Here is a 27,640-nt window from a genome sequence, read left to right on the forward strand (position 1 = left end):
GTCTCTCCACCTGTGCTTGAAAACCCTGTGCTTTAGTTCCTCCTGCATTCAGAGGAAATTGCCTCTCTGTTGTCTATTATCCTTCTCATGAATGAGTGGATCCTTCCTATGAGTTTTTAAACATGTTCAAGTGTCTTCTATTACAAACAAACAAGACAGCCTCCCCCAGCAGCTCTTTGGAAGGTCAACAATTTCGTTTCTATATACAATGGTCATTTTCCATTCTTCCTTTTTCTAATCTTTGAATCAACACTTGACACTCTCTGCTTCTTGAAATACTGTTTTCTTTGGCTTTTAGAATATCACATTCTGCTGACTTTCCTCCTATCTTTCTAACAGCTTCTTTCACATCTCTTTTGCTGCCTTGTCTTCCTCTACCCAGCCTTTAAATTTCCTCAGTACTCAGCTTTAGACCCCCTTCTGTCTCTTCTCAATTCTGCTCTCTTTCTTTAAGTATCTCATCTCCACTCAGTTTCAAGCTCTACCTATACTCAGAAGCTCACAAATTTATATGTCCAGCCCAGATCTTTCCTCTAAGCACCAGACCTGTGTACTTAACTCTTCACTTGAATTCTCTACTTGGGTGCATTAAAGCACTTTGTACTCAGCATGTCTAAGATGATACTCATGCTCTTTCCTTATGGAGCTGGTGTCTTCTTAGTGTTCTTGCTCGGTAAATGTCACTACCATCCACCCAGCTGTACAAGTTAAAAACCCAGGAATCATCTTCAACAGCTTACTCCCTCTTGGCTCTCATTTCCATTCCAACACAAAGTCCTGCTGATTTTACCTCACAAGTACCTCTCAAATTCATCCCTTCCTGTCAATCTCCTCCACTACTCCACTCCAAGGTACCATTCATGATCTCTTGCCTGGACTGCTGCAGCCTCTCCCTGGACTTCCCGGATCCATTCTCACCTTCCTCCAAGTGTTCTTCATATTGCAGCCAGAACAATCTTTTTTTTTTTTAATTTAAACACAAATATAATGTTAACACACCCTCCTCTACCTGAAACAAGAGAAAACAACTCTTCAGTACTTCCCACTGCCCCACTCACCAGGCTCATCTCACACCCCTTACCCCTTTACTCTGCAATTAGTCACACTGGCCTCATTCCAGATGCTGTGCCTCTTCCTGCTTATACAGGCTATTTCCTCTTTCTGAACATCTCCTGTGCCCCCCATCCTTTCCTTTTCTTTCACTTTCTCACACATACCTGGTTACCTCTTACTCATCTTTCAGATCTCAACTGAAGCATCTCTTGTCTTAGAAAAGCCTCTCCTCACCTCACTGATCACCTGACCACGTCTATGCACTGCACTATGTACTTCTTTTATTTTTATTTTATATTAGAGTTTAGTTGATTAACAATGTTGTGTTAATTTCAGGTGTACAGCAAAGTGATTCAGTTATACATATACGTGTATCTATTCTTTTTCAAATTCTTTTCCCATTTAGGTTTTTACAGAATATTGAGCAGAGTTCCCTGTGCTCTACAGTAGGTCCTTATTGGTTATCTATTTTAAATACAGCAGTGTGTACATATCAATCCCAAACTCCCAATCTATCCCTCTCCTCCTCCTGGTAACCATAAGTTTGTTCTCTAAGTCTGTGAGTCTCTTTCTGTTTTGTAAATACATTCATTTGAATCACTTTTTTAGGTTCTACATATAAGTGATATCATATGATATTTGTCTTTCTCTTTCTGACTTACTTCATTTAGTATGATAATCTTCAGGTCCATCCATGTTGCTGCAAATGGCATTATTTTATTCTTTTTAATGTCTGAGTAATAGTCCATTGTATATATGTACCACATCTTCTTTATCCATTCATCTGTCCATAGACATTTAGGTTGTTTCCATGTCTTGGCTATTGTAAACAGCACTGCAATGAACATTGGGGTGCATGTCTCCTTTTGAAACATGGTTTTCTCTGGATATATGCCCAGAAGTGGGATTGCTGGGTCATATGGGTAGTTCTAGTTTTAATTTTGAAGGAATCTCCATACTGTTCTCCAGAGTGTCTGTACCAATTTATATTCCTATCAACAGCCTAGGAGGATTCCCTTTTCTCCACACCCTCTCCAGCATTTATTGTTTGTAGATTTTTTGATGATGGCCATTCTGACTGGTGTGAGGTGATATCTCATTGCAGTTTTGATTTGCATTTCTCTAATAATTAGCAATGTTAAGCATCTTTTAATATGCCTCTTGGCCATCTGTATGTCTTCTTTGGAGAAATGTCTATTTAGATCTTCTGCCTATTTTTTAATTAGGTTGTTTGCTTTTTTGATATTGAGCCACGTGTGCTGTTTGTAAACTTTGGAGATTAATCCCTTGTCAGTTGCATTGTTTGCAAATATTTTCTCCAATGCTGTAGGTTGTCTTTTTGTTTTGTTTATGGTTTCCTTTGCTGTTCAAAAGCTTTTGAGCTTCATGAGATCCCATTTGTTTATTTTCGGTTTTATTTCCATTACTCTAGGAGATGGATCAAAAAAGATATTGCTGCAATTTATGTCAAAGAGTGTTCTATGTTTTCCTCTAAGATTTTTATAGTAACTTGTCTTGCATTTAGGTCTTTAATCCATTTTGAGTTTATTTTTGTGTATGGTGTTAAAAAATGTTCTAATTTTATTTTTTAACATGTAGCTGTCCAGTTTTCCCAGCACTATTTGTTGAACAGAATGTCTTTTCACCATTGTATAGTCTTGCCTCCTTTGCTGTATATTAATTGACCATAGGTGTGTGTTTTTTTCTGGGCTTTCTATCCTGTTTCATTGATCTATATTTCTGTTTTTGTGCCACACCATATTATTTTGATAACAGTAGCTTTGTAGTATAGTCTGAAGTCAGGGAGCCTGATTCCTCCATCTCCGTTTTTCTTTCTCAAGATTGCTTTGGCTATTTGGGGTCTTTTTTTTTTTTTTTAACATCTTTATTGGAGTATAACTGCTTTACAATTGTGTGTTAGTTTCTCCTGTATCACAAAGTGAATCAATTATATGTATACACATATCCCCATATCCCCTCCCTCTTGCATCTTTCTCCCACCTTCCTATCCCACCCCTCTAGGTGGTTATTCAGGGTCTTTTTTGTCTCCGTACATATTTTAAGATTTTTTATTCTAGTTCGGTGAAAAATGCCATTGGTAATTTGATAGGGATTGCGTTGAATCTGTAGATTGCCTTGGGTTGTGTAGTCATTTTGACAATATCGATTCTTCCAATCCAAGAACATGGTATATCTTTCCATCTGTTTGTGTCATCTTTGATTTCTTTCATCAGCATGTTATAGTTTTTGGAGTACATGTCTCTTGCCTCCTTAGATAGGTTTATTCTTAGGTATTCTATTGTTTTTGATGTGATGGTAAATGGGATTGTTTCTTTAATTTTTCTGTCTGATCTTTCATTGTTAATGTATAGAAATGCAAAATATTTCTGTGTATTAATTTTGTATCCTGCAACTTGACCAAATTCATTGATGAGCTCTAGTAGTTTTCAGGTAGCATCTTTAAGATTTTCTATGTGTCATGTCATCTGCAAACAGTGACAGTTTTACCTCTTCTTTTCCAATTTGGCTTCCCTTTATTTCTTTTTCTTCTCTGATTGCCATGGCTAGGAGTTCCAAAATTATGCTGAATAAAAGTGGCAAGAGTGGACATCCTTGGACATCCTTGTTCTGTTCCTGATCGTAGGGGAAATGCTTTCAGCTTTTCACTGTTGAGAATGATGTTAGCTGTAGATTTGTCATATATGGCCTTTATTATGTTGAGGTATGTTCCCTCTATGCTCACTTTCTAGAGAGTTTTTATCATAAATCGGTGTTGAATTTTGTCAAAAGCTTTTTCTGCATCTATTGAGATGATCATATAGTTTTTATTCTTCAATTTGTTGATGTGGTGTTTCATACTGACTGATTCGTGGATATTGAAAAATCCTTTCATCTCTGGGATAAATCCCACTTGATCATACACACTGCACTATGTACTTCTTCTCCCAAACACTTAATTCAGTTTTAATATTATATTTATGTGATTATTCTACTATTATCTATTTCTACCATAAAAGCCATGATAGTAGGAACCATGTCTTCTTTTGCTCACCATATATTTTCAGTAGCTCATATAAGAGTCTGGAACATCAGATATTCTCTACTTTAGTTGAATGAATACATAAATTAATAAAGTTGAAGTCATGGGCAAGGCTGAAGCAGTTGTAAAAGAAGAGGGACCCTCCCACTCCTGACAGAGCCCATTAAGGCATCTGGATGGGTTTTAAACAGAATGAGTATATAACAGTGTCAGACATATTCTTCCTTCCTTGAAAGCTGGCATTAAACAAACAAACAAGAAAAAGGAACTTGGTGAACACAATATTTTAAAGGCAGGGCAGAGTAAGAAAAATCATGCTGGGGGGTGGGGAGGAGACAAAGAAATAATGGCCATAGAGGTGGCATAAGCCAAGGGAGCCAAGAGTTCTGAGAAAGCAGAAGTGCCATCAAGCATCTGGAGCCCCAGACATTGTAAGAAACAGGAAATGTTCTCCTGACTTGACATTAATTAGATGACTCTTAATTGTCTCTTAGGGGAATAGGTAGGCAGAAGTTGTTTTATAGAACAGAATGGAAGGTGAGGATGTAGGAGCAGGGCAGCTGACATCTCTTTCACCAAATATGGTGTTGAAGGAAAGGGGAGAGGAAAGACAGTATCCTACTTGGCCTTTCTATGACACTTGGCACTGTTGATGGCTATCTCTTTCTTCAAAGTGGGGATGGTGGCTTGTTAGATAGAGAAAAAAGATACTCTGAAGATGAGAACTTTAGAAAGATAAAGCAGTATCAGTTACTGGCACAAGGTCCTGGGGCAAATGGAAGGAATGGGATCAAGGACTTGGGCAGATGCTGCATCTAGAAACTCTGTTGTTAGGAGCATATACATTATGAATTGTTATGTCTTCCTGGAGTATTGACTGCTCCCCCCCCCCCTTAACCATTATGTACTGCCCTTCTTTATCCCTGATAACTTTCCTTGCTCTGAAGTTTTGTCCTGTCTGAAATTAATATAGCTATTCCTGCTTTCTTTTTTTCTTTTCTTTTTTTTTTTTTGCCGTACGCGGGCTTCTCACTGTTGTGGCCTCTCCCGTTGCAGAGCACAGGCTCCGGACGCGCAGGCTCAGCGACCATGGCTCACGGACCCAGCCACTCCGCGGCATGTGGGATCCTCCCAGACCAGGACACGAACCCGGGTCCCCTGCATTGGCAGGCGGACTCTCAACCACTGCGCCACCAGGGAAGCCCCCTGCTTTCTTTTAATTAGTGTTAACCTGACATATCTTTCTCCGTTCCTTTACATTTATCTATATGTGTCTTTATATTTAAGATAGGTATCTTGTAGACAGCATGTGGTTGGATCTTGTATTTTGATCTACTTTGAAAAACTTTGTCTTTGAAGTATTTAGATCACTGATATTTAAATTGTTTGTTGATATAGTTGGATTATCATCTAGCATATTTGTTACTATTTTCTATTTATTGCCCATGTTCTTTGTTTTTATTTTTGTCTTCCAAACTTTTTCTGCATTGGTGGCTTTAACTGAACATTTTATATCATTCCATTTTCTCTCCTTTCTTAGCATATCGATTATATTTCTTTTTAAACCTTTTTTTTAAAAGGGTGGTTGCCCTAGAATTTGCAATATACATTTAAACTAATCCAAATCCACTTTCAAATAAGTGGACAGTACAAGTACCTTGTAATAACAAAATATTCCTAATTCCTCCCTTCCATCCCTTGCTGTCATTCATTTCATTCATACATAAACACACATAATCAAATATATTGTTGCTATTATTTTGAGCACACTATTATTGGTTAGATCAATTAAGAATAAGAAAAATAAGTTTTTATTTTACCTTCACTTATTCATTCTCTGATACTCTTCCTTTCTTTATGTAGATCCAAATTTCTGACCTACATCATTTTCCCTCTCTCTAAAGAACTTCTTTTAGCATTTCTTGCAAGGCAGGTCTACTGGTAACAAATTGGCTCAGTTTTTGTTTGTCTGAGATAGTCTATTTCTCTTTCACTTCTGAAGGATAATTTCACAGGATACTAAAGTCTAGGGTTTTTTTCCTTCAACACTTTAAATATTTTACTCCACCCTCTTCTTGCTTGTATGGTTTCTGAGGAGAAGTCAGATGTTTTTCTTATCTTTGCTTCTCTGTAGGTAAGATATACTTTTCCTCTTGCTTCTTTCAAGATGTTTTTCTTTGTCTTTGATTTTCTGCAGTTTGAATATGATTATGGGTAGATGTAGTTTTTGTTTGTTTTTATATTTAACCTGCTTGGTGTTCTCTGAGGCTTCCTGAATCTGTGGTTTGGTGCCTGACATTAATTTGGGGAAATTCCCATCATTATTGCCTCAAATATTTCTTCTGTTTCTTTCTCTCTTTCTTTTCTTTCCAGTATTCCCATTACATATGTTGATATATTACACCTTTTGTAATTGTCTCACAGCTTTTGAATATTCTGGGGTTTTTTTTCAGTCTTTTTTCTCTTGACATTCAGTTTTGGAACTTTCTCTTGTCATATCCTCAAGATCAGAGATATTTTTCCTCACCCATGTCCAGTGTATTATTGAGCCCAACAGAGACATTCTCCATTTCTGTTACAGTGATTCTGATCTCTAAGATTTCTTTTTTATTCTTAGGATTTTCATCTCTCTGATTACATTAGCCCTATGTTTTTGCATGTTGTCTACTTTTTCAATTTAAGCCCTTAGCATATTAATCATAGTTTTAAAGAACTCCTATTCTGATAAGTCCAGTATTCCTGACTTATCTGAAGACTCTTGTTCTAATGCTTGTTCAGTCTCTCCAAACTGTGTTTTTACCTTTAGTATGCCTTATAATTTTTTGTTGAAAGGTGTATGTGATGTACTAAGTAAAAAGAACTGCAGTAAATAAGCTTTTAGTACTGTAGTGGTAAAGTGTCGGGGGAGGAGACACGTTCTATGGAGTGTACATAGTCCTATGATTAGGTCACAGTCTTTTGTTGAGCCTGTGCCCCTGGACTGTGAACTTCACCACTGCTTCTCAGGTTTCCCCCACTTAGATGAGACAGGATGGGTATTTCCATTCTCCTAGGTAGGTTAGGCTCTAATAAAACCCCAGTAGGTTAGTTTCTCCTGAGAGCAGAGGCCTTGTGAAGAACAGAGTGCTCGGGTGGCTTTCAAAATGATTTTTTTTTCTCCTCCACCTGCTGGAAAAATGAGGAGATTGAATTCACTGTGAGAATCTGGTAGAGCTCCTAGTGGTAAAACCCACAAAAGTTTGGGGACCCCATGACTGGATGCCCATGGAGTTTTTATCCTCAGACTTGCCTACATTGAGTCTCCAGCAATTCATCAATTACAGTTTAGGTTTTCTTACCCTGGTCCTGGTTCTTGTGGAGGTTTTCTGCTCTGGTAAGTTGTGATTCTCTGAATCTGCCTGTTTCTCCAATTTTAGGAGCAGCAGTTTGCCTTGTGACCTCACTTCTAAGAAGAGACTTTTCACTTTGTTCAGCTTTTTACTTGTTAGGACAGTGGTAATTTTTAAGCTCCTACATGCCAGACTGAAAACCATAAGTGCTCCATTAGGATTCACTTAATTGAAGCAATGGTGGCCTCTGTCAGCTACAGAAAGACACTGATTGCTGAAAAGTTGGGTCTAGGGGAGGAGAGAAAGGGGTTCATATTTATGAAGCATTTGTTCCGTACAAGGTACTTTACACTCCCTACTTCTCCAAACAGCATGTCTAAGTGGGGTTACTGTCATCACTTTTGAGAAGAGGAAACCCAGGCTCGAAAGAGTTAGCAAGAGTTAGTAAGTTATCAAAACGTTACATATTAAGTAGAAGAACTGGAAATCGTTTTATTGACTTTTTAAAAAAATGGACATTTATTGAGCACACACTGAGTGTTGGGCAGGAGAGCAGAACACAGTTCCTGCAATGCAAGAGGATATTACAACACAGGGTCTCATGGACCCCCCAAGAAGGTGACATGTAATGAGAAGGGCTTCCTCAAGGAGAAGTGTGGTTCTGATGGAGCATGAGTAGGGGTTAACCAGCATAGGGGTGATAGGGTTGCGGAAGCTTCCATATAGAGGAAAGAGACTGTGCAAAGCACAACCCACTTGGGGGGAACTGCAAATGGCTTGGTGTGGCTGGAGCATTCAGTGTGTTTTGGTGATTGGCAAGGGATGAGTTTGGGGAAGGAGGGGAGAGGGTCAGACTCTAATTTGAAAGTTCCCATGTATTATGATAAGAGGTTCTGATTTAATTCTGACATCAATGAGGAGCCATGAAGAGTTTTAAGCAGTGGAATGTGATGATTGACTTGGCTTTTCAGCAAGATGATTTTGATGGGTGAGGAGCCTGGGGAAGGGAGACTGGTTAGGAGACTGTCTCAGTGGTCCTGGGGAAGAAGGGTCAGGGTGGGAACCAGGACAGTGGCAGGGGACCTGGGGAGGGAAGGAGAGATGCCTGCACAGGAGAACTGACCAGGTGACCAGCTTCTTGATCAAACTGATGTAGGGAGGGAGAGAAAGGAAGGAGACTAGGAAGATGCCCTGGTCTCTGGCTTGGGCAGCTGGGAGGATGGTGGTATCCTTCACAGAAATAGGGGAAGCAGAAGGAAGAACAGATTTTGTGGGGGAAGATTGTGAGTTCAGTTTTGGACATGTTGAGTTTGAGATGCACATGGGAAATTCAGCCAGTGCTGTTTAGCAGACAGACATAGGCACTGGGAACCCACCAGGGAATTTTGAGTGAAGCTGAAATGCTCACATTTCCTCACTATTCCTTGTGAACAGAGCCCCAACACCGTTGAGGTTTCCATGCCTTAGGAAAAGAGAAACTGGCTGTGGTCAAGCTTCTAAAAGGAGAATAAGTGCAGTGAGGACTGAAGGGTCCCTGGCCAGGATGCTGGCGGGTACCCACACTGAAATAATAGACCAACAGAGCAGAGCTCAGCAAGGAAAGCAAGAAAGAGTGAGCCAAGAAGTAGGAGGAGTGCCAGAGAGAGAACACATGGTGGGGGCCAGAGCTTTGTGGCCCAGGCTGGCTTCGCACTCACTAAACCTGTCTCTCTCTTCCTGGGCACCTGAGTAAGCTCCGTTTTCCATCCTTTTGCCTCTTCGCACAGAGGGAGAGCCAGTGACTAGGGATGTCAAATGATCGTGGGAGGAAGAAATGTGCAATGAAGAGCAGGTCCCCCTTCCCATGCCTTTTCCCTTCCCATCCATGATCCCTCTGGAGGTCTCGCTGGAAGGAAAACACTCAGACTTTGAGTTTTATTTGTTACCGTACCAGAGCCTCACCTATCTTTCCTGATCCTGGCTCTGCAGTCAGACGGCTGCGTTTCAATTCTGTCTTTACCTCTTGCCAGCTGTGTGACCTTAAATAAACTGCTTAATTTCTCTGTACGTCACTTTCCTTATCAGTAAAATGGGGGTAATAATATCAATTTCACGTAATTGTCTCAGGATAAAATGAGGTAATAAATGTGAAGCACTTAGAACAGTATTAAATACTATAGAAGTGTTAGAAGCTAATGGAGAGGACACTGTCAAGAAATGGGGATGGTTTATAGCCGCGGTCAGCAAACTACGGCCTGCAGGTCAAATCCACTCTGCTTCCTGTTTATGCACAGCCTCTCAGTTAAGAATGGGCTTTACATTTTCGAATAGTTGAAATAAATCACAGGAAAATATGTGGAATTCAAATTTCAGTGTCCATAAATAAAGTTTTACTGGAGCACAGCCATACTCTTGTTTAAGTATAGTTGTGGCTGCTTTTGCACTACAATGGCAGGCTTTGAGTAGCTGCAGCAAATCCCTTATGGTTCACAAAGTCTAAAATATTTACGACCTGGCCCTTTACAGTAAAAGTGTGGTGGATCAAAGGCAGCAAAGGTCAAGAAAGATAACTAAAAAGTGGTAACTGGGGGACTTCTCTGTGGTGTAGTGGTTAAGAGTCCGCCTGCCTATACTACAAGGCTACAGTAATCAAGACAATATGGTACTGGCACAAAAACAAAAACATAGATCAATGGAACAAGATAGAAAGCCCAGAGATAAACCCACGCACCTATGGTCAACTAATCTATGACAAAGGAGGCAAGGATATACAATGGAGAAAAGACAGTCTCTTCAATAAGTGGTGCTGGAAAAACTGGACAGCTACATGTAAAACAATGAAATTAGAACATTCCCTAACATCATACACAAAAATAAACTCAAAATGGATTAGAGACCTAAATGTAAGACCGGACACTATAAAACTCTTAGAGGAAAACATGGGAAGAACACTCTTTGACATAAATCACAGCAAGATCTTTTTTGATCCACCTCCTAGAGTAATGGAAATAAAAACAAAAATAAACAAATGGGACCTAACGAAACTTCAAAGCTTTTGCACAGCAAAGGAAACCATAAAGAAGATGAAAAGACAACCCTCAGAATGGGAGAAAATATTCACAAATGAATCAATGGACAAAGGATTAATCTCCAAAATATATAAACAGCTCATGCAGCTGTTTAATATTAAAGAAACAAACAACCCAATCCAAAAATGGGCAGAAGATCTAAATAGACATTTCTCCAAAGAAGACATACAGATGGTCAAGAAGCACATGAAAAGTTGCTCAACATCACTAATTATTAGAGAAATGCAAATCAAAACTACAATGAGGTATCACCTCACACCGGTTAGAATGGGCATCATCAGAAAATCTACAAACAACAAATGCTGGAGAGGGTGTGGAGAAAAGGGAAGCCTCTTGCTCTGTTGGTGGGAATGTAAATTGATACAGCCACTATGGAGGACAGTATGGAGGTTCCTTAAAAAACTAAAAATAGAATTACCATGTGATCCAGCAATCCCACTACAGGGCATATAACCAGAGAAAACCATAATTCAAAAAGACACATGCACCCCAATGTTCATTGCAGCACTATTTACAATAGTCAGGTCATGGAAACAACCTAAATGCCCATCGACAGATGAATGGATAAAGAAGATGTGGTACATATATACAATGGAATATTACTCAGCCATAAAAAGGAATGAAATTGAGTCATTTGTTGAGACGTGGATGGATCTAGAGACTGACATACAGAGTGAAGTAAGTCAGAAAGAGAAAAACAAATATCGTATATTAATGCACGTATGTGGTACCTAGAAATATGGTACAGATGAACCGGTTTGCAGGGCAGAAGTTGAGACACAGATGTAGAGAACAAATGTATGGACACCAAGTAGGGAAAAACATGGTGGGGTGGGGATGGTGGTGTGCTGAATTGGGCTATTGGAATTGACATGTATACACTGATGTGTATAAAATTGATGACTAATAAGAACCTACAGTATAAACAAACAAACAAACAAAAAACAACTAATACTAAAAAAAAGAAAAAAAGAGTCCGCCTGCCAATGCAGGGGACACGGGTTCGAGCCCTGGTCTGGGAAGATCCCACATGCTGTGGAGCAACTAAGCCCGTGCGCCACAACTACTGAGCCTGCACTCTAGAGTCTGCGAGCCACAACTACTGAAGCCCGTGGGCCTAGAGCCCGTGCTCAGCAACAAGAGAAGCCACCGCAGTGAGAAGCCCGCACACTCCAGCGAAGAGTAGCCCTCGCTCGCCGCAACTAGAGGAAGCCCGTGAGCAGCAAGGAAGACCCAATGCAGCCAAAAATAAATTAATTAATTTATTAAAAAAAAAAAGTGTTAACTGGAATTGGTGATAGATTACCAATGACCTTGATAATGGCTTTATTTGGAGTGTGAAAGCATAAACTAGATTTTGGTGTTGGGGTGATCATAGTTTGATTCCTGACTCAACTGCTTGTTAGCTGTTTGGTCTTGAGAAGTCATTTAACCTCTATGAGCTCCAGTTTCCTGAGCTGTAAATTGGGGATAAACAGAGCTACCTTCTTGAGGTACTGTAAAGATTAGCAATAATGCATGTAAACCATAAAACACAGTGTCTAGCTTACAGTAAGTACTCAATAAATGCAAGCCCTTGCTTCATTTAATCTTCTGTCCCCCAAATTTCTGTTCCTTTATAGGTGATGCCTTTTCACCTTTAATATTTTATTTTTGTCCTCTGTGCTCTAGATGTTTTACATTATATGCCAAGTCTTTGCTCAAATCTCACCTCTTTAATGAGGCCGTCCTAGTTAATATTGACTCTCCTGTTTAATACTGTAATCTGCCCTCCCCAACCCAGCATTCCTAACCCTCCTACCGTGTTCTACTTTTTTTTTCTTCTCATAGCACTTAACAATCTAGAGAGTTTACTAATATATTATGTTTATTGTTTACTATCTGTCTTCCCCACCTGTATGGAAGATCCTTGCCTGTTTTATACAATTAGATATTCCAAGTGCCTAAATGGTACCTGGCACATAGTAGGTGCTCTATTAATATTTGTTGAGGAACTAAATGGAAAAAGAATAGGTGAGGATTTTTTTTTCCTGCTCAGGACTGGATGTGCTTCTTCAATCTGGGGACTTGTTTTTTCTCACCTCTTTAAAGTTCTCAACCATTATCTGTTAAAATGCAGCTCTGCCCCATCCACTCCATTTTATCCTCCTGGAACTCCTGTTAGAATATGTTGACCCAATCATTCTATCCTCAGTGTCTCCTAAGTTCTTTCTTTGACAATGATTTAGCTCTCTGTTTCATTTGAAGGAAATTTCCTCAGCTCTATCATTGTCTGTCTCTCTCTTTTTATCGGGGTATAGTTGTTTTACAATGTTGTGTTAGTTTCTACTGTACAGCGAAGTGGAGTTCCCTGTACTGTGCAGCAGGTTCTTATTAGTTATCTCTTTTATATATATTAGTGTATATATGTCAATCCCAATCTCCCAATTCATCCCACCCCCCACCCCTATCACTGTCTCTTTTTAGCTGTATCTAGTCTACTCTTCAACCGTTAATTGAATTTTTATTGCAATGACAATATTTTTTTTGTGCCTAGAATTTCTATTTCTTCCTCCCTATTCCTTCCTGCTTCTTCCTTTCCATTCTTTCCTGTACTTGTTTCATGGTTTCTAATCTTCCCTTTATCTCCCTGGATATTTTAAATATTCCCAGATTAAGATTTCTTTCAGGCTTTTCTGTTATCCCCAGTCCTTGGAGTGTGAACGCTTCCATTTGTTTAATCAGCTGGATTTCTTGCTACGGTTCATTCCTTGGTGCGGTCTGTAATTTTGGATGGTGAGCTCACCCTTCACAGTGGTTGTCTGGCATTTGCCCTTGCTGGGGTCTTAAGAGTTAGCAACTGAAAAGGCTCCAGAAAGGCACCACTGAATGGCCTGTCTTTGGAGGTGAGGATGAGGGTGGCAGAGTGCAGGTGTTAAGGAAGGTGCCCTGAGTTCACTTCCCCACTGTGAAACTATTTGCGTAACTGTGCGCAAATTACTCTTGGAGTCTTAATTCTCTTAATTATAAAATAAAGATAATAATTCCTATTTCCTAGAGATGTTGTGAGGAATTAGTACAATAGTCAAGTTAAGGAACTTAGCACAATGTTTAGTATGTATGAAGTGCTTAATATATGCTAAAAATATTTTAAATACTTGTCAATATCTTCTCCTTGCTTTGTGATATAAGGGAAGAAACATAATGCTTGTGAAAATAGCTTCTGAATATGTATATGAAACAGAGAGACAGCCATTACATTTGGACACTGGTCAGATCTATCCCCTTTATTTATTACACATATTAGCTGAAAATGGGGGAAAAACAATTCCAGAAGAACACGCTCACTTGGCTTTCAGCCACCACAGAGGAGCACTGATGAGAGGTGGAAGGAAATTTCAGACATGATGCTTTTTAAAAAATAAGGCCTAATTAGAGACTGGGATCATTTGCCAACTATTTTGGATCATTCAAATAGAGCAGGAGGAAGAGTTCTTCTTCTGAGAAAAAAATGACCCAGATAAATTTCTTTGGTTTTATTCAAATAGAAAATATATTAATATCTTGGCTGTGTTGTCCTCGGTCATCAGTCTCTTTCAAAGGTTAGAAAGAGAAAAGCAGAGCCCTGAACCTGTAACCAATGCTTAGTAAATACCGTGGGCTTATTACAGGGAAGGGCTAGAGACACAGGCAAATTCTTGGCCAAGAGAACCTCATGTAACTTCACTTCTATCTCATGTAACTTTTGACCACAAATCTTTCCTCAATTAATTGCCACTTTGAATCTGTGGATAAGGGAGGGTTAAAGGGCCAAAGTTAATGTATAAAAGCTGTATGATTTATCATGGAATAGATTATTTTAGTTCTCTGTAAACATTTCACAGAATGATTTGTAATTCTAATTTTCATGAAACATTTATAAAGACTAAAATTAGAAACATTTAAATAGAGAAATATTTTTAGATTCTAAGTACCTGATCTTCATAATCAGATCCTGTATCAGTGATCTCTCCAGTGTCCAACAGCATCGAAGGATCAAGGTCACTTGAACCTAAGATTAGGAAAACAAAGATTACCTGATGGAGGCCATCCGTGTACATTTCTGAGGCAAACAAACGCCCACCAAGTTTCCATATTGTCTTATTTACAAATATTTCCAGACTCTTCCCATCTGCCAGGCACTGTTTGGCCTGCAGATGGAAAATGCAGATGTAACAGAGCAGGACCCTATGGGCCCTTCCCAGGACAGACCTCCTCCCCCATATCCTCTGCTTTAGCTCCTCTCTGAAGTACCTAGATAACAGTATCTGATGCACATTTCCTGCATTGTTTTACAGAGGTTAAAACCACCACCAAATGGAAGAAATTACCTACATGATGATCATGAACACCTAGCTCCCAGATTTACTAGTGCCTAAGGATTGAGAATGTTAACCCCTGTGACACTGCCCAGTCACCTCACCATCAACCAATCAGAGAGCTGTGCACGAGCTGATCACATACCCTGGGACACCTCTCCCTCACCTGGCTTTTAAAAATACTTTGTTGAAACCCACAGAGAATTTGGGCTTTTTGAGCACTAGCTCTTCTGAACTCCTTGTTGGTCACCCTGCAATAAATGCTTCACTTTCCTTCACCACAACCCGGTGTCAGTAGACTGGTTTTACTGCATGTGGGGGAGTAGACCCAAGTACGGTTTGGTAACACAGATACCTAGACACTGTCTGTGCCCTTAAGAAGACAATGATCTTGTGGAGGAGATGAATTTATCAACAGCAAGGTTCAGAAACCAAAAAGAAAGACTAATTCTGATTAGTAGTGGAGGAGATGATGGGGGTGGGATTCTTCACAAGGAAATAGTTTGTGAGTCTAAACTGTGAGGGTGAATACGGGTGGTCCAGGAGGAGAAGTGGTTTAAGGGTGTGCCATGGTGGCTGAGGAAGAAGGAACACCAGGAGCAAAGTACAGAGTGAGAGTAGAGCAAGGGGTTTCCAGGAAAAGAAGGGCTGAGTTTGCTCACTCCATGAGAACCTGAGAAGTTTTTCCTCTAGCCTTTGGGTCACCTTAGTCCCCGAAGGTGAGAAAAATCAGGTTAACTTAATGTATTAATATAGAGTTTTTTCCCCCTAGGTGCTACAGGTTACACTGAATTACCTTCCCATTAATCCCCAAGGCTCACACTTAAACCAGTAATTTTCTTAATGGGACTCCTGAAGCACAATTGATTCATCGTCCTCATCTAATGACTCTTTCTTGCTGGGAAGTATATATTACCTAACTAGCCAGAAAGACAGAATTCAGTGCTGTCCATAAAAAGCCAGGCACCCTGTGAAGAAACCAACCACTCCACGCTTCATTGTAAACTTGCCCTTGCCAAATAACTCTTGTTCAGAATATGCAATGAGTAATGTTTAATGAAGATGAATCTTCAAAAAAATGTCAAGCATCTCACACACTTCTCAGATATGGACCTCTCCCAGAGATGCTGCTTCCATACTTTCTTCCAGAAAAAGAATCAAGGTGTGTCCCTAAACAGTCTTTCGTCATTTCTACTCTTCTCATCATTACCCCTGCTGTTCACCAAATTGACTAAGTACTAACCCATTATCAAATCGACTAAGTACACCATTGTTTATTGTGTTTGTAATTTAAAAAAAATTACAAACAGTAATTTTTGTAATTACAGTAAGCAGTAACACCATTGTTTATTGTGTTTGTAATTAAAAAAAAATTTTTTTTAAATACAGTAAAGGCTTTCAAAATGGAGATACTTGACCCATCAAACCATTTTGGAAAAGTAACTAACTGTAGAGCTACCATGTATAGTTGCATAAATGTGTACTGCACAATTCTTGGTGATGCCCTTGGCAACACAGTGTTAATGAGGTGCTTGTAGAATGGAGTTAGGAGGACTATTAATAAAGTGAGACTAGAGGGGTGATATGGAAACATTTTTAATTTTATATATAATTTTTTAAGTAGAAGGATTATATACTTGTAATTTTTCTGTCTCTGTGTTTTAAGTATTTTTCGGATAAATACTTTTATTTATAAGGTGTACCTTATAAATAAAAGGCGTACCTTAGGGCCAAACTACCTGATGTCTCAGAACCCAGTTGGAAGACCATTTTGCACTTATGTGTTGGGAGACAGTAAAGATGTCAGAAGTAAAACGTACATTTTTCCATTTTAAGATCATGGACATTTTAGAATTTAATATTTCATAGAATCCTACCCTGTCACTTTAGAAAAGAGGAAAATGAGCTGTGGAGAAGTTATATATCTTGGCCAAGGTCATGCAGAAAGTGACTGAGATCAAAGACAGAAGTCACTGCTCCCATTTCTAACATAGCCTGCTGACTCCAAGTTGTAAGCAGGGAAAATCCAAATGGCTTTATAAACACGATCTTTCATTACAGTGCTCTATAGGGGAGGACCTTGGAGGGGTGTGCTATCTCTTCTACATTCTGAGAAAATAGGAACAGTGAACGGCCGATGATGAAGTGGGTCACTGGGTGGCTGCGGAAAGGGGAGAATAGAAAGTGGAATAAAGAGGTGTCACTCCAGCCTGTGACAGTCAAGGTGGCTGCTACTGACAGCACCGTTAAAGGCAATGCCAATTTTAACTAGCTTTTGCTACTTCCGCAATATGGATATTATTCACCATTGACTAGTGGTGATAGATACTCAAATGATACCCTCCCCTTAGAATTTAGAGTGATTCATGTGCAGCGAGCAACGTGATCTGAACACAAAGGCTCATTAAACATATAGCTGTTTCAGTTCCTGTGTCCTACTTATTTAATTAGAAACTGTTCTTTTGGCCGTTTTAATAAAGTACAATGTGAAGGACTCTTAGACAACCCAGTTAACAGAGATATTACACATTAATATTTGAAAATGGAAAAAGATTATTAGAAAACTATCTTCAGCGATGGTAGAATGAAGAGGTCTTTGTTTAAAAAGCAACTTCTGCTTATAAGGAAGAAGAGATTGGCTTTCCTAATAAAATGTTTTGAACAGAAATTTTATTGTATCATCAAGGGGTGGAATTTCTTGACGTGCTGTTGCTCTTGGCAACAGTACTAATAGATCATAGAAGGCATAGCTCAGATGATGATTGAATAGCTTTCATTTTCTTTTAGTATTGGTTGCTTAGTTTGCTGAAAATGGGACGTTTAATAACAGTCTAAGGCTTGACATACAAAATAGGGAGGTAAATATAACCATATGTACACATTTTTGCCATCTTTCATTGGATAATTTAACACATAAAACAACTGCAATGATCTTGTTACTCAAAGACAGCAAAATTAGGGCCTTTTGCAAAAGTGATGGTATGGCTTTCATTTCCCCCTATTTTGAACTTCTTGATTTCTTTTCAGATTTAAAAGTATCCTTCCCATAGATAACAGAGAAAGGTATGAGTTGAAACAGAACCCCACAGGGGGCACTCAGTGTCACTAGTTTTAGACATTGAATGGTCTTCGGAAATATTTTCAGGTTGTTTCCTTAAATTTAAGTGGGACGATGACAAATTGGCTTCAGAGGTACAGGAAGGCTAACCATACTGCCTTCTGGGACACTGGTAAAGACTTGTTTCCTCCTAGTGGATCTTCGATCTGAAGTTTGAGGAAGGCCCTCCTCCCACTTGGAGTACCAGATAGAGGGAGACTCCTGCAAGGCGGGGTTTCCTGCACCGTGAAGGGCGTCTGCAGATAAAGCTCCTCTCACATTTCTCCTGCCCCGTCTGAGGAAAGCGGTCTCTCCCTTCTCCTGTCTCTTCTGCTAAACCGTCAGCAGCTTTAGGTGGGGTTGTATTTCTTCTCTGAATCTAAGAACAAAACTTAGAAATTCTATGCATTCAATACATATATGCTGAATGACTGAAAAATGGATAAAAGGACAGTTATGTTTCACTTTTGTGGATCTCAGTCTTTTTTGTTTTTAGCATATTTATTGGAGTATAATTGCTTTACAGTGGTGTGGATCTCAATCTTAATCATTCGCTCCATTCGCTCTTTGAACATTAAATCCCTCCTAAGCGCCTTAGGCATTAGGCACGGAGAATCCAGCTCTAATTCCAACAGGCTTGGAAGTGTTAGTAGCAGTTTGTGTTAGAATTCCTTTGAAGAAGGGCATTGTATTTCTTTGGAAAAAAATATCCTGGCAGTATTTGGGACTAGAAGGAAGCTCCTCGAGGGAACTGGGTGTTGGGGGACTGTTCTGGGTGAGAAGAGAAGGGGGGATTTTCTTTTTTTTTAGTTACTTCATGACAGCGGTGGGGGAAGGGAGGAAGAGAGGGAGAAGAGGGTAGAAGTCAACCTAGGAAAATGGGGAAAGGCTGTGCTGCATAAGATGTGGTCTCTCCCTGCGACCCCTCAAATCCTCAGCAAAGATACTAACCTATACTTAACCTTTTAAACGGGACAGCCGCATGCTTTATACACATAAGCCATTTACTCTTCACTGTCCTATGAGGTAGCGTTAATATTCTTTCCTTATAGATGGGGACACTGAAGCCCAGAGACACTGAGTGATGTAGGCAGATGACTCTGCTAGAAGTATTACTGGAGGGCTCCATGGAGGAGGAAACACCACAGACAGGGTGCAGAGGTTCAGGGATGGCATTCTCTGGCCTGGAGGCAAGGAAGTGCACACTCTGCTCTGGAGCCAAAGGAAATTTGGTGTGGCTGTGAGTTGATGGGCCCAGGTGAGTAGCCCAGCTGAGGTGGCCAGCTAGAAGAGAAAGGGCTAATGTGGCATCTCGCATGAGATTCATCCCGGATTTCAAACCAACGCTCACGCATACTCTGTCCTCATGAAGTCTTGCACTCTTGTAAAGGAAATAGAGTTTTAACAAACAATCCTATACCTAATTATATAATCACAGTTGCGATGAATGCCCTGAAGGTAAAGGGCAGAGCGCTACACAGGGATGTAGTCTGGGATGGGGTCTGAGAACGTTTCCTTGAGGAAATCACATTTAAACTGAGATACAAAGCAGGACCCGGCCAGATGAAGGACCGGATGAAGGAGTGAGAGAGTAGAGGGATGCAAATGGAGATAGGTGGTTCCAAGTACTTTGTGCAAATGGCCAGAGGCGGGAAGGTACCTGAGGCATTCAGGTGCTGGAGGAAGCTGGTGTGAGGGAGGGGAGAGGTGACGCTCTGACGGGGACATGACCACTGCAGGAAAGCCAAGGATATTTTTGTCACGGTTAGAACCCTGGTGCTCAGCCTGCAGGAAAGTCATGGAAGGTTTTGCTTTGTTTTGTTTTTTGTCAAGGGGCTGCATTCTGGGAGGATCCCCATGGCAGCAACAGGATTCCTAACAGACGGACAGGCCGGGCCAGGAATGACAAAGGCTTCGATGAGTTCGCTAGGGATAGTGAAGGAGGCCCGGACTCCCAAGGTGTCTCTGAGGAACGACGATCCATGATCGGTGTGAGGTGTGAGGTGTGAGGGCAGGGACACTTTTGCCTGGCTCTCTTAAAAGAGAAAAACTGCATGATCTCCCTTGCATGTGGAACCTAAAAAAGTCAAATACATAGAGGCAGAGAGTAGAATGGTGGTTGCCACAGACACGCAGGTGGGGGAAGTGGGGAGATTTTGACCAAAGGGTACAAAGTTGCAGTTACGTAGGAAGAATATGCCTAGAGATCCAATGCACAGCAAGGTGACGACAGTTCATAATATGTATTGAATACTGGAAAATTGCTAAGAGAATATGTTTCAGATGCTCATTCATCAAACACAGAAGAATGGTAACTATATGAAGATGAAGTATGTTAATTAGTTGGACTGTAGTAATCATTTCACAAATCAAATCATTGCGTAGTATATCTTAAACATATACGATTTTTATGTAAAAAATTTAAAGGAATTGAAAGCTATTCACGTGGAGGTGATATGGGAGCAGTGGGGCAGCTGAGATACTGCAGAGAGAGGATTGAGGAGAAGGGAAGAGCCACGGGAGAAAACCTGGGGGCTGCTGTGTCACAGAGCAGAGGCCACGGACATGACTTGTTTAATTGACTGAGTTTAATTGACCAACATTTACAAGCTGGGAGATTTCACCTGCTGGTGCAGGCTCACCAGGGCTGTTACAGATTGAACAAGTTTACTTTAAGGCTGGAGCAGAACCCAGTTTTCAGGGGTCTTGGAAGTGGAAGGGATCTAGGGGGAGTTGAGGCTGTGAGCACAGACCCCTCTGTTCATAAGCTCGGAGTTGTAGAGAGGAAGGAGTGGTCTCCTGGAAGCCTCTGCTATGGGCCAGGCACTGTGCACTCTACCAAGGGGACATGAAGAGGACAAAGACACAGTTTACTGAATTGCACACAAGCCAGCCCAGCTACATCACTATAGGACGAGGCTACTTTGGAGCAATGCTACTTGAGAGCCATAAAGTGCTGGGAGTTCTAAAGAAGGGGCCGCTTAAATCTTCTCCTCTGCTCCACTGTTTGGAAACTGAGGGTATCTAGCCGATAGATATTTGTTATTAGAGGTCTAAATGAATGTTCTAAATGAAACATTAAAATAAAAGCACAGGTGTCAGCAGTTTTCAGAGCAGTGGTACTTCTGTTTACATGATCTTACATGCTTCTCAACAACACTCCCTCTTGCCCTGCGATAGGCCATCTTTCTGTAAATATCACTGGAAAATGAGGCAGGCGAGTTTACGTCAGCTGTCTGTGCTCTGCGGGTCTGTCCAGAAAGACTACTGCCTTTTAAAAAACTCTGTCTTTCTTCGAACCTACTTGCAGTGAGCTTCAAATACGGCTTCAAACTTTTAGGTGTTTAGCCTTTTCCTTTACAGCCTGGAACTTTTGGTCTTTATTCACTGAGGCCGTAACTGAGAAGAAAGGTGAGGACTGAGAAAGATTTGAGAGTCATCCACGTAGAATTGATGGTTGAAACCAGGACGGACAAGGAACTGACCCAGAGAAAGAGTAAAAGAGAGTGAGAGAAGGGTCAAGGACAGAAATGTGAGTACCGCCTACTTAAAGGGGTATGATTACCCTGCACGATTGTCCAACGTCAAACTTCTAGACATAGGAAGACAAGGGGCAGAGCCACAACAGGGGCTGTGGGTCGGGATGGGAGCAGCTATCACACCAAAGAGGAGGCATTTCCCAGGTGGCACAGGAGAGACAGGTATGAGTTAGGGAGTTCTGGAGGAACTGTAACTTTTATTGTTGCACAAATTGTGGGTTAGATCATTATAAAATTATAGTAACAGAGGTCCTTTGCTACATTGTGACTGCCTGCTAATTTGCACTTTCAATGACTGGAAGAAAGGCAGTAACTGTTAAGAGCCAGATGTATGGCTCTTTTCTATGTCGTTTTGTGCCTTTATTTTATTTTTTTGCAGTACGCAGGCCTCTCACCGTTGGGGCCCCTCCCGCCGCGGAGCACAGGCTCCGGACGCGCAGGCTCAGCGGCCATGGCCCACGGGCCCAGCCGCTCCGCGGCACGTGGGATCTTCCCGGACCGGGGCACGAACCCGCGTCCCCTGCATCGCAGGCGGACTCCCAACACTGGCCACCAGGGAAGCCAGGTGCCCTGGCCACCAGGGAAGCCCAGTGCCTTTACTTTTAAACCAGAAGTTGTAAAGACCTGAGGACAACATCATGCTTACGACCTTACGGCAGTTTGTTGAGCTCCAACCTTACTACAAAGCCCTAGACGCTCGGCAGGGGATCAGGGTATACTGCAGCCCAAAGGACACAGCGACTTACCTGCTGCAGCCTCTTTGTTTGGAAATAACTTGCTGTCAACTGCCATGCTGATGTCATAGAACACCTCATCCTCGTCTCGGTCGGCATCAAACTGGGAGAAATCACGACAGACAAGTTGGGAACGTGAGGATACATAAATTAATTCATTCCAAAATATAATGAACATTCAACACACAACTGTATCTCTAATGAAGCAGGACAACAGGAACTGAGTCTTTAATCAGATATTTAGAGGGTTTTTCAAGCCCGGACCTCATATCAAACAGAGAGGGGTGTTAGGGAGTAAGTGTACGGCCACTAACGGTTAAGAAAATTGTGTAGAATTTTCTTAATTTCTAAAACAAGCTTTGGAAAAACCCATAACTTGTGCTTTTCTGGCTCGTAGTTTTGTTTTGAAATCTTCCCTGCCGCCGCCTCCTTCATGAAAAAATATTTCTAAACGACATGGGGGTAGATTTTCTAATTTATTGTTAAGAAAAGAAAAAAGAGACCCCTCAAACCAAATTTTAGCTACCATACAAATACTATAGATGCTATTCTATAGGTATAGTCTACAGACACTATAGGTTCAGATGTAACAAAAATTATGGATTCAAATATTTTATCATTCTCTAAAATTTACATAATTTTAAATATTAAAAATGTGGTTATATTTATAAATCCTCTATTTCCCAAGTTATTCAGTGTTTTTTAAATATTTATTTATTTGGTTGTGCTGGGACTTAGTTGCAGCACGTGGGATCTTCACTGCTGCCTGCGGGGTCTTTAGTTGCAGCATGTGAGATCTAGTTCCCTGACCAGGGATTGAACCGGGGCCCCCTGCACTGGGAGTGTGGAGTCTTAGCCACTGGACCACCAGGGAAGTCCCTCAGTGGTTTTTAGAAATACACTTTTGTCTCTTTGTTTTTTTAAAATAGGCTTACTGAGTTATAACTGATATACAATAAACTGCATGTATTTAAAGTGTACAAAATGGTAAGCTTTGACATCTGTATACACCTGTGAAACCATCATAAAAATCAAAATAGTGAACATCTCCATCACCTCCCCCCAAAGTTTCCTTGTGCCCCTTGGGAATCCCTTCCTCCTGCCCCCCCCCACCATCAGGTAATCATTGATATGTTTTCTGTGACTAGAGATTGCTTTGCATCTTCTAGAATTTCATGTAAAAGGAATTGTACAACATGAAATATTTTTGTCTGGATTCTTTCATTCTCCACAATTATTTTGAGATTTATCAAGTTTATTCCTTTTCATTGCTGAGTAGTATTCCATTGTATGGATATACTATTAATTCCATCCTGGGTATGTTTCATCTTGGACATTGTAGCTTTTATCCATAGATGTTTGATTTGAGTCTTTAAAAATATCTATGTCTCTATTTAAGGTGTTAAACACATGAACTACAATTATAACTTCTAATATCCTTCTCTACTGATTCCTACAACTGAGTTGGTTTTCACTGATTTCCCCCATTATTATGGGGCATATTTTCCTGTTTCTTTGCATGCCTGGTAATTTTTTACTGGATTCTGGGCATTGACAATTTGACCATGTTGGATGGTAGGTGTTTTTGTATTTGTATATTCTTGAGCTTCATTCTGGAATGCAGTTTAGTTACTTGGAAACAACTTGATCCTTTCAGGTCTTGTGTTTAAGATTTGTTGGACTGGACCAGAGCAGTGTTTAGTTTAGGGTTAATTATTCCGCCCTGCTGAGGCAAGACACTTTGAAGTACTCTACCCATTTCCTTGTGAATTAAGGGATTTTCCAGTCTGGCTGTGGAAACAGGCACTCTTCTCAGGCTGGTGTGAGCCCCAGCTACTGTTTCTGCTGATCCTTTTGGGTGTTTTTTCCCTCAGCCTTGGGCAGTTTGCTCATATGCATGCCCTGATTAGTACTCTGCTGGATGCTGGAGGGGAACCCTCTGCAGATCTCCAGAGTTCTCTCTCTGTGCATCTCTGGTACTCTGTCCTCTGCAGTCCAGCCACCTTGGATCTCTTGCACTCTCAGCTCCATTTCCTCAACTCTTGGAGTCTACCATCTCCACAAGGCTTCCTTCTCCCTGCACTGTAGCTGGAAAGTCTCCAGTAATAAGCTGGGGACAATCACAGGGCCCATCATATTTGTTTCCTTTCTCTCAGGGAATCACCTCATTGTCTGATGTCCAGTGTCTTAAAATTGTTTTTTTTTAAAATATATATTTTCTGTTTATTTATTTTTGTTTGTTTCATGGGATGGAAAATACAGTCTCTTTTATTTCATCTTGGGGTTTTTTTTTTGTTTGTTTTGTTTTGGTTTTTTTTTCGGTACGCGGGCCTCTTACTGTTGTGGCCTCTCCCGTTGCGGAGCACAGGCTCCGGATGCGCAGGCTCAGCGGCCATGGCTCACGGGCCCAGCCGCTCCACGGCATGTGGGATCCTCCCAGACCGGGGCATGAACTCGCGTCTCCTGCATCGGCAGGGTGGACTCTCAACCACTGCGTCACCAGGGAAGCCCCCATCTTGGTTTTTAACCTTAATTATTATCTTGAAGATATTTGAAAAGATTTAAGTGATTTATTCCTTTATATTTCCTACTGAAGTGCTTCATTATTTTTAGTGAGAGGAATTTAGAAGCCCAAATTAGAAAGTTATTACCTAATCTCCCCTTACACAGTTAAAGCTCATCATATGGTGCTTTAAAGTATTTTCACTATGTCACATCAGCCCACGGGAAAGGTGAGGCAGATTGTTTTGTTTCTATTTTACAGGTGAGGAAATACCTACTCAGATATTATGACTTTCTCAAGTCAAACAGCTGACAAGCAGAAGTAGGACTTGCACTTAGGATGACTGACACTTTCCATCCTATCAGGCTACATGTGATCATCATAGTCAGACAAATATAGCCCTGCTGCTCAAATGAGTGTTAACAGCCCTTCTGTCTAAACGCAAGGGTGAGAAAAGCAGATGGTGGTTAGGGCAGATACGAGGGGACCACCAAGGCAAGATTAGTGCCACCTTTATGCACTGCTTCCCACACCCATAGACCATGGCTGGTTTTTTTCTTTCAAAATGTCTGTCAGCTATCATCAGTAACGGGTAAGTTCTACTAAGAGGGGATTTGTTTTTATTTTTCTCTTGGGCTTTTGAAAGATGGGTGGCAGCATATAATTTTATAAATAAAAAAGCATAAGCTTATGTTTTAGCCGTAGTTCCCCAGAGAACAGAACGTAAGGCAAAACTTATAGGTTAACACTTTATTGGGGGCGCGCGTATGCATGTAATCCCAGGGCAGTAAGTTTGAAAGAAAAAGGGAAGTGAGACAGAGAAGGAAGCAAAGCAAATGTAAGGTGGCATGTTACTGATCTGGTCCCCAGCTTCACAAAGTCACAGCTGTCTCCAGAAAGGCTAAACGGAACCAGTACATCTCAGAACAGTCTGAGGAGGGAGGTAGGGAGAGGCATTTATATGCTGTCTTTTCAGTTTCCTGCTTCCACTGGTCCAAGTTTTCCTTATGAAGAGTTAAGTCCCCCCACCTCTTGGTGGGGCAGCCCCTGGGAAGCCAGATCCCATGCCCCAGGGAGTGGCAAAAAATCTGGATCTAGAAGTGCTGGAAGGTGCCCAACCCCCTGCAGGTATGGTCTGGTTGAGCCTGGGAGCCATCTCTGCACAGGCTCCCACCAGGCTGGGGACGATGAAGCCCAGCCTTCATCCTTAAGAGGCTGGCTGGGTCCGTCAGCCACGCCGGAAGGCAGGGCATCGGTGGACAGCTCTCCATTCAACAAGTGACCGAGGCCCAGGGCACATGGGCCAAGTGAGTCAGGGGAAGCTTGTAAACTGGTTTAGGCAGCTTAAAACTCAACCAGAGCTTGATTTGAATTTCTGCTTTCCCTGTAGCAGCAGTCTGATCTTGAACAACTCATTTCCTTGTTCTTAGCATATATACAATGCAATTATTATTATTATTATTATTATTATTATTATTTTGCGGTACGCGGGCCTCTCACTGCTGTGGCCTCTCCCGTTGCAGAGCACAGGCTCCGGACGTGCAGGCTCAGCGGCCATGGCTCGCAGGCCCAGCCGCTCCGGGGCATGTGGGATCTTCCCGGACTGGGGCACGAACCTGTCTCCCCTGCATCGGCAGGCAGACTCTCAACCACTGCGCCACCAGGGAAGCCCCATACAATGTGATTATTGTGAGGACTAAAGAGGTGGTGTATTCAATACCCCAATAAAGAGCCTGGCATAACTGCAGTCCTTCTTTTTCCTCCTTAAGGCTGAGGGAGTATGTTCTATAGACCTTTGATTGCTTCTGTACTTTGAACAAGGCGTGTGTATGCTACACACACACACACACACACACACACACATACACATGCATACACTTATTTTTTTTTAAACTTGGGGATTGTGTAATAAGGAATACAACTGACTTTGAGATTTTCTAGGAGATATTCTATCCTCCAACTGATTTGAACAAGGATATGTTTAGCTCTGGCAGACTAAAGTACTTAATTGTCCAATCCAAAAGGCAAAATGCAAAAAGTAAAACATCATTCATGAAAGCATTCAACAAATATTTGCTGAGTATCTACTATGTCCTAGGTAGATTCTTCAACTGACCACTCTTAAGTGATTGGACTACGAACAAGGAGCCCCAAGGAAGGAAGATGACACCCACACAGCCAACTCAACTCTGGGATTATAGAGATGTTGTTGAAGCCCACTGACTCTTGCATCAGGACCACAGAATTTAACCTCGTCTTCCTTATTTTCTGTAACATCCCACTTTGACAGCTCCAGGACTAGCATGGGACTCTTGTCTCTAGTCGTTTGGCAAATTATGTGGCATCCGGACCTTGGAGGGCACTCTGATTGGGTACTATCAGGACAACTGCCACTTAACGGACAAAGACCTTTACAAATTGGTAACATTCAGTGTTGGAGAGGTTGTGTGTATGGTGAGTGGAGAAGTGGCTTTTCGATCATCAGACTTTTTACTTACTATCTGTTTTTGCACAAACCATACACATCCGTGGTTCTCAGCCAGGAATAATTGTGTCCACCCCTCCCACCCCTGCCCCAAAATTTGGCAATCCTGGTAGATATTTTTGGTTGTCACAACTGGAAGTGGGGAGGCTATTGTCTAGGGATGCTGGGGCACGAACCTTACAGTACACAGGACGGCCCTCTCACGATGGAGAATTATCCAGTCTAAAATGTCAATAGTGCTGAAGTTGAGAGACCCTCATCTACACCAAAGCATTCTCAGTTTTTGGGTTTCTAAATAGTGTTTTGAAACTGAAGTAGCAATGATCTCCTTTCTTTCCTTTCTCCCTCCCTCCCTCCCTCCCTCCCTTCCTTCTTTCCCTCTCTCTGATTTTGACCTGCAAGAACCCATGCTGTAAACTTCAAAATACAGAGGATAGTAGAAGTGATAATACTGC

The 27,640-nt window shown here is 41.2% G+C and overlaps 1 protein-coding gene across 6 annotated transcripts in view; it reads right to left on the minus strand.

The window, feature by feature from the left end:
- AK5 (adenylate kinase 5) overlaps positions 1-27,640 on the minus strand; it is a gene marked incomplete at both ends in the record, with an annotated part of 236,929 nt that overhangs the window by 98,422 nt on the left and 110,867 nt on the right. For 5 of the 6 annotated variants that reach the window (XM_082863292.1, XM_082863293.1, XM_082863290.1 and 2 more), the window contains 2 exons: positions 14,444-14,520; positions 22,210-22,300. In XM_082863292.1, the coding sequence (XP_082719418.1) occupies positions 14,444-14,520; positions 22,210-22,300 (168 nt within the window). The remainder of the gene's footprint in view (positions 1-14,443; positions 14,521-22,209; positions 22,301-27,640) is intronic. The other variant, XM_082863294.1, reaches the window with a different exon arrangement.

Source organism: Leucopleurus acutus (assembly GCF_964270905.1).
Source record: "Leucopleurus acutus genome assembly, chromosome: 2".
NCBI lineage: Eukaryota > Metazoa > Chordata > Mammalia > Artiodactyla > Delphinidae > Leucopleurus > Leucopleurus acutus.